The sequence below is a fragment of the Puma concolor genome, chromosome D1 (assembly GCF_028749965.1).
Source record: "Puma concolor isolate L17-30 chromosome D1, mPumCon1.1.hap2, whole genome shotgun sequence".
Classification (NCBI taxonomy): Eukaryota; Metazoa; Chordata; class Mammalia; order Carnivora; family Felidae; genus Puma; species Puma concolor.
In genome coordinates, this window is record NC_141676.1 from 15,565,589 (window position 1) to 15,573,443 (window position 7,855).

The window sequence follows — 7,855 nt, forward strand, 5'->3', positions numbered from 1 at the left end:
GTAGAGTCTGTTCCTTGGTTTGCTTCTCTCTTTTTTTTCCCCCTTCGCTCATTTGTTTTGTTTCTTAAATTCTGCATATGAGTGAAATGATATGGTATCTGTCTTCCTCTGATTGACTTATTTTGCTTAGTGTAATACTCTCTAGCTCCATCCATGTTGTTGCAAATGGCAAGATTTCATTCTTTCTTATGGGTGAGTAATATTACATTGTATATACAGAACACATCTTCCTTATCTATTCACTAGTTAATGGGCCCATGGGCTGTTTCCAAACTCATCTCCTTAGAAACAGAACAGAACCCTGATCTGAGCTAAACATAATTCCACCTAGAATAAAAGATGACAGTTTCTGGTCTCCCTTGCAATTAAGGATAACCATGTGATCAATTTCAATCAAATAAGATGAGAGCAAAATCGCCGTGTGGCACTTTTGGATAATCTTCTAAATTAGAAAGTGATTAACTTATCTTTCCTTTTTCCCATTTTCTGCCTCCTGGGATATAGAGGAAATGCTAAGAGTGGCATTGTCCAATAGGGCATCCATTAGCCACATGTAGTTTTTTAAATTGAAACGTATTAAAACTTAAAAATTTTTAAATTTTAGTCCCTTGGTCTCACTAGCCCATTTCACTGCTCAACAGCCACTCCCAAGTTGTTCGGCACAGACACAGAACATCTCCAGTGTGGCATAAAGCCTGCCTGGACAACAGTGGTATAGAGCTCTAGCAGACCTTTGAGGTCTTGAGGTTGAAGCTGGGTGCTGAAGACAGCACAGTCTGGAATTCTGATAATATGTCAGGCTTTCACAGCCATACTGGACTTTCACCCTCTGTACTTTTGTACTTCCATTTCATTGACATTTTTTTCTGCTACATACAAACCTATACCTAAAAAGATTAAATAATAAATGAGGAAAGACTTCAAAATTCTATATACAGAGAAGCTCGTGACACTAATTTTTCTTTTGACTTCCAGTGGCATGATAAATAGTTCTCCATCCCCTCACTTCACATCTGTAAGTGTCCTCAGGTCAAAATGAGTCTCTTGTAGACAGCAAATAGATGGGTCTTGTTTTTTTATCCATTCTGATACCCTATGTCTTTTGGTTGGCGCATTTAGTCCATTTACATTCAGTGTTATTATAGAATGATATGGGTTTAGAGTCATTGTGATGTCCGTAGGTTTCATGCTTATAGCGATGTCTCTGGTACTTTGTCTCACAGGATCCCCCTTAGGATCTCTTGTAGGGCTGGTTTAGTGGTGACGAATTCCTTCAGTTTTTGTTTGTTTGGGAAGACCTTTATCTCTCCTTCTATTCTAAATGACAGACTTGCTGGATAAAGGATTCTCGGCTGTATATTTTTTCTGTTCATCACATTGAAGATCTCCTGCCATTCCTTTCTGGCCTGCCAAGTTTCAGTACAGATATCGGTCACGAGTCTTATAGGTCTCCCTTTATATGTTAGAGCATATTTATCCCTAGCTGCTTTCAGAATTTAATCTTTATCCTTGTATTCTGCCAGTTTCACTATGATATGTCGTGCAGAAGATCGATTCAAGTTACCTCTGAAGGGAGTTCTCTGTGCCTCTTGGATTTCAGTGCCTTTTTCCTTCCCCAGATCAGGGAAGTTCTCAGCTATTATTTCTTCAAGTACACCTTCAGCACCTTTCCCTCTCTCTTCCTCCTCTGGAATACCAATTATGCATAGATTACTTCTCTTTAGTGCATCACTTAGTTCTCTAATTTTCCCCTCATACTCCTGGATTTTTTTATCTTTTTTCTCAGCTTCTTCTTTTTCCATAATTTTATCTTCTAGTTCACCTATTCTCTCCTCTGCCTCTTCAATCCGAGCCGTGGTTGTCTCCATTTTATTTTGCAGCTCATTAATAGCATTTTTTAGCTCCTCCTGGCTGTTCCTTAGTCCCTTGATCTCTGTAGCAATAGATTCTCTGCTGTCCTTCATACTGTTTTCAAGCCCAGCGATTAATTTTATGACTATTATTCTAAATTCACTTTCTGTTATATTGTTTAAATCGTTTTTGATCAGTTCGTTAGCTATCATTATTTCCTGGACGTTTTTTTGAGGGGAATTCTTCTGTTTCGTCATTTTGGATAGTCCCTGGAGTGGTGCAGGACTGCAGGGCACTTCCCCTGGGCTGTCTTGAATAATTTGTGTTGGTGGGCGGGGCCGCAGTCAGACCTGATGTCTGCCCCCAGCCCACCTCTGGGGCCACAGTCAGACTGGTGTGTGCCCTCTCTTTCCCTCTCCTAGGGGCGGGATTCACTGTGGGGTGGCGTGGCCTGTCTGGGCTACTTGCACATTGCCAGGCTTGTGGTGCTGGGGATCTGGCATATTAGCTGGGGTGGATCGGCAAGGTGCACAGGGGTGGGAGGGGCAGGCTCAGCTCGCTTTTCCTTTGGAGATCTGCTTCGGGAAGGGCCCCTCTTCCGTGGACCTCTCGTCTACGCTTGGCTCCGGAGAATCTTCTGCTAGTCTTCTGGCGATTTTCTGGGTTATTTAGGCAGGTGTGGGTGGAATCTAAGTGATCCGCAGGATGCGGTGAGCTCAGCATCCTCCTACGCCGCCATCTTCCCAGAAGCCCCCCTGGGGTTTTTTTCTAATTTTTCTTTAATGAGATGATGTTATATTTATTCTCTGAAAAACACATGTTTCAATGCTCAGAATCAACAATTGAGAACTAACTACATGGTCTCCAGTGCTAAGTGGCATAATTAGACTTACACTTCTGTGAACTGAGAAGTTGTTTTTAACATTTCACAACATTCTCTGGCTCTTAAACAATGGGGAAAAAATGTATTCCTTTGATTCCTATGTTTTTTCCAGTGAGACCAGAACAAAGCGAGTAATTAACTCTCAATAGACCCACTAAGTCTCACTAGGGAAAGGGAATCCCTGAGAATTTTGACAATTCAGTTACTGTAGATGTTTTCTGCCCCTGCAGTATTCAATGACTCAGAGTTTGTTGATGATGTTCTTTTTCAAAGCTCTCAGTGAAGAACCCAAACAAGCACACTGAGTAAGTGGCTCCTATCACAGCCTGCATCCTAACACCCCAGCCTCTGCAATACAAGTTCAGTTCTGGACCATATGCTTTAAAATATACATTAACAAAGTACAAGCACATTCAGCATAAAAGACAATGGGGCGGGGCGCCTGGGTGGCGTAGTCGGTTAAGCGTCCGACTTCAGCCAGGTCACGATCTCGCGGTCCGTGAGTTCGAGCCCCGCGTCAGGCTCTGGGCTGATGGCTCAGAGCCTGGAGCCTGTTTCCGATTCTGTGTCTCCCTCTCTCTCTGCCCCTCCCCCGTTCATGCTCTGTCTCTCTCTGTCCCAAAATAAATAAATAAAAACGTTGAAAAAAAAATTAAAAAAAAAAAAAGACAATGGGGAGGCTACATTATGGTCTATTCCTTTTTTTTTTTTTAATTGAAATATAGTTGACCTAAAAAAAAAAAAAAAGAAATATAGTTGACCTACAATACAGTCAACATCTATTTAACAAACATTTATTGAGCACCTACAATGTGCCAGGTACTGTGCTAGGCTTTCAAAGCAATTAAGTGACAGAGAATGTTTAGCCCAAAGAAGTCTCAAAACCAAAGAAGTGAACTGCCTTTAAACTTTTTGGTATGCAATCAAGGCCTATTCTGAGTAGCTCAAAAGGATGAAAAGAAGACCTACATGTGGACAGACATGTAATTACCAACAGCAACAATAACAACGATGATGGCTAATATTTACTGGGTCCATGGTACAACTCCATACCCTGTTATTTTCTAAAAGCTTTATGTATGTTATTGTATTTAATATTCAGAATAATCTTATGAAGTGCATGCTATTATTAATCTTATTTTAATTATGCAGAAACTCATGTTTAGAAAAATGAAGTAGTTAGATCTTGGGTTGTGGCTGAGAGGCAACTGAAACATCCTACTGAATTTCAGAGCCTGAGCTCTTAAAATTTTAACAGGCAGAGATGTGCTCTTCACCATGAAAGTGTTCAGAAAGAATCAGTGAGAATTGATATACAAAGGACAGTACATGGGCATCAAGGGTTAATTCAACAAGCACCAGCTACATGCATTCACCCAGCCACAAAGAAGGGTGAACAGTCTTGCCCTTGAAAGAAACATGTATAAAATAATTACAATCAGAATAAGGGCAATGATAAATATAACCTTGGACAGGAGACATAAATCCAACTCAAGGAGGAGGGAAGTCAGAGAAGGCCTCACAAGTGAGATGACTTTAACCCACAGCTTAAAAGGATGTATACGATTTTGCCATATAGAAAAGGCTGGTAAAGTTATTCTGGGCAGAAGTATTTTCTCAGGGTTTAGTGATGGTCATCTATGACCATGATTACTGGAGAAGTGGGGAAGATTTCCTGCTGCCTTGAAAACCACTATTCACCTACATGTTCAGTCAGCACCTAAGAAGAGAGAAGCCTCTAAGGCCCAGAGCACACCTGCAATGCTTCATCCCTCTGCAAGGAAACTGCCTGAATTACTTCATCTGATCCTCAAGGAGAGGTGGAAGGACAGAGAGCAAATGCAAAGCCAGTCTTTGTAATTCCAAAGCCAAAGGGGCAAATTTTATTATAACCTCTAAATTGTCCACAGTGATATGAGTCAGTTGGGTGAGGTGGAGTTTGGAGAGGTGAAAGAATCTACGAGGTCACCAAAATGAGGAAGGAGTACATGACAATGGAGCTACTGTTGGCCAACACAATAACCCTCTCCACAAAAGTGTCAGTGCAGGCAAGCCTGGATAATAGCTGGAGACCACAGGAGTCATGGCCAGTCACAGCAGGATCACAATAACAGAGACATAGACTGTCTCATCCTACTTCACCAGGAAACACTAATAGGCATGATAAGAAACGGACTTGGCATGGTCACCTAGAATAAAGGACAGAAGTCTGGAGTAGAAACATGCATGGGTAGTATTTCCCTTCCTTCCATTCTTCAAGTTAGGCCTAATAAGAATTTTCTACATTCTGGGGGTGCCTGGGTGGCTCAGTCAGTTAACCATTCAACTCTTGATTTTGGCTTAGGTCATGATCTCACAGTCTTGAGGGCGTGAAGCCTGCTTGGGATTCTCTCTCCCCCTCTCCCTCTGCCCCCACCCTGCTCACATTTCCTCTCTAAAAAATACATATATATTAAATAAAAATAAATTTAAAAAAATAAAAAATAAAAAATTTCCCACATTCTGTATTTACATTTGGATAAGGCTAAAAGTGATCTTTTCGTTAAAATGTTTGACTTGATCTTTCCCTTTTGATAGCTAGAACCTATGCCCTTTTGATATATTTTTTTTTAACTTATGGATACTGGACATTGTGAAAAGGCCTGTGGAGACTGAAGACCTACCTTTTGTACCAACATGTCACGAGAATCGAAATGGCCCCAGGGACTTTTTCGGTACTTGTAATCAGACAGTCCATGGTACAAGACACCAAGAACCAATCAGACAACAGAAAAATTCATGGACACAATTTTCTTTTTTTTTTATGTTTATTTATTTTTGAGAGACAGAGTGTGAGCAGGGGAAGGACAGAGAGAGAGGGAGACACAGAACCCAAAGCAGGCTCCAGGCTCAGAGCTGTCAGCACAGAGCCCCACATGGGGCTCCAACCCACAAAATTCAAGACCATGATCTGGGCCGAAGTCAGGCACTTAACCGATTGAGCCACCCAGGTGCCCCCAGACACAATTTTCAAAGATACATTTCTCCACAGTGGAAGAGAAGATCATATTGGCACTCTCCCCAAATATCCCATGATAATTCCTCTGTTTGGTTCCCCTTCTTAATGAAATATAAGCTGTTGTCATTAGGAGGCTGAACACAGAAGGGAGAAGGAAGGAAGGGAGGGAGGAAGGGAGGGAGGGAAGGAGAGAGGAAGTATGTCATAGAAGAAGTACTTTAACTTACAAAACCTCTGTCAAAATATTCTCCTTTGCATTTGCCATTTAGTTTGAGTCTCAATGTTACCCAATCTCATGATATTCTTGGATATCATAGAGGCAATCGGATCTCTTTCCTTGGAACATTATACCAAGATACAAGCAAGTGTTTGGTTATTAAGAAGAATCACAGCAACAGTAACATTAAGTCCTTACATTTTTTTTTGCCATTCCTGAATGTCCCACTGAAATCAAAATTCATTTCAAAACCAAAGAATAATTAGATGTTTTTCTTTATCACTTTCCCATTTTTATTCCATCCCTAAGTTCTTTTTGCCCCACAACCTCCTCATGGCAATTTTCACCTCTGCATTTCTGAGTGTGTAGATGATGGGGTTCAGCATGGGGGTGACAACTGTGTAGAACACGGCCACCAGTTTGTCCTCAGTGAAGGTGGAGGAGGGTCGCATGTAGAGGAAGATGGCAGGTCCAAAGAACAAGAGGACCACTGTGATGTGAGAGGCACAGGTAGAGAGGGCTTTGCGCCTCCCCTCTGCAGAATGGTTCCTCAAGTTGACAAGGATAATAATATAGGAGGACACCAAAATGAGGAAGGAGCACAGAGCAATTAAGCCACTGTTGGCCAACACAATAACCCCCTCCACAAAGGTGTCAGTGCAGGCAAGCTTGAATAATGGCTGAAGATCACAGAAGTAGTGGTCAATCACATTGGGACCACAGAAGGGCAACTGGATGGTGATGAGAATCTGTATAATGGAGTGGAAAAAGCCCCCAAGCCAGGAGCCAGCCACCAGTACATGACATAGTTGGCGGCTCATAATGTTCATATACTGAAGAGGCTTGCAGATGGCCACATAGCGGTCATAGGCCATCACCACAAGCAAAAGGATCTCGGTGACCCCAAAGAAGTGGAAGAAGAATATCTGAGCCACACAGCCCTCCAGGGAGATGGTTTTAATCTTGGCAAGTAAGTCTGTGATGAATTTAGGGACAACAGTAGAGGAGTAAGTGATCTCCACCAGGGATAAGTAGCTAAGGAAGAAGTACATGGGGGAACGCAGACTCTTACTGACATTGACTGTCAGAACAATGAGACCATTGCCCACCACTGTGGCCAGGTACACAGGAAGAAACACCACAAAGCATGCTCTCTGAACCTCTGGATCCTGAAACAGGCCAGTGAAAATTAACTCAGTCACATTATTCGTAATGGCCATGGACTCCATTTGGAGAAAATGTATCTCAGAGAAGACTCCTGTGACAAAACAAACACATCATAACAACAATCCTTCATGTTTATTTAGCGCTTGCCTGTTAATAGAGCCCTTTTGCACATATTATCTTATTGGTTTATTTTACTTATTTATTTGTTAATACCACAAACGTTTATCCATTCACTGCCCAACAGTCCACTCTATACAAGACACTATGCAATCTATCTTGCAAAAAAACTCCATGATCTCCTTATCACAAGGGAGAAAACCAAAGCTCAAAGGGGTTGGGAATTAGTGAAGCCCCCCAGTAAGAAGTGGATCCAGAACAAGAACCAGATCATTTTATTCCAACTGGTATGTTATTTCAAGTATACCACACTGGAAATAATAATCAACATTTTCAGCATTAATAAGTATCCATATTACCAACAATTCTCCCATTCTCAACATTTTTCATCATGCCTTTGCATGAGAAATTCTCAAGTAAACGTCTCGTGAATCCCTGGTTTCCTCCATTTACTTCCCAGAAATGCCAATTTCATTAATAGTTCTCCCTTTCTAAAGAATATCTTCAATATTTTCCTTACATGAATTATCTAAGTTTCTGGGTTCTTTCAGGTCCTATGGTTTTGCTCAATCCCACATCTTCATGAATTTTTACAAACATTTCGAGAAAATTTTGACACCTG

The 7,855-nt window shown here is 41.4% G+C and overlaps 1 protein-coding gene across 1 annotated transcript; it reads right to left on the reverse strand.

Annotated features, from left to right (window-relative positions):
* Positions 1-6,242: 6,242 nt before the first annotated feature.
* Positions 6,243-7,280, reverse strand: LOC112864898 (olfactory receptor 4B1). The gene has a single exon (XM_025927907.2). The coding sequence runs from the start codon at positions 7,176-7,178 to the stop codon at positions 6,243-6,245; it is 936 nt and encodes a 311-aa protein (XP_025783692.2). The 5' UTR covers positions 7,179-7,280.
* Between the last annotated feature and the right edge of the window lie 575 nt (positions 7,281-7,855).

Bases quoted from the DNA above. Each gene is read 5' to 3' on its own strand.
- LOC112864898 (XM_025927907.2), bottom strand. From the start codon at position 7,178: ATGGAGTCCATGGCCATTACGAATAATGTGACTGAGTTAATTTTCACT.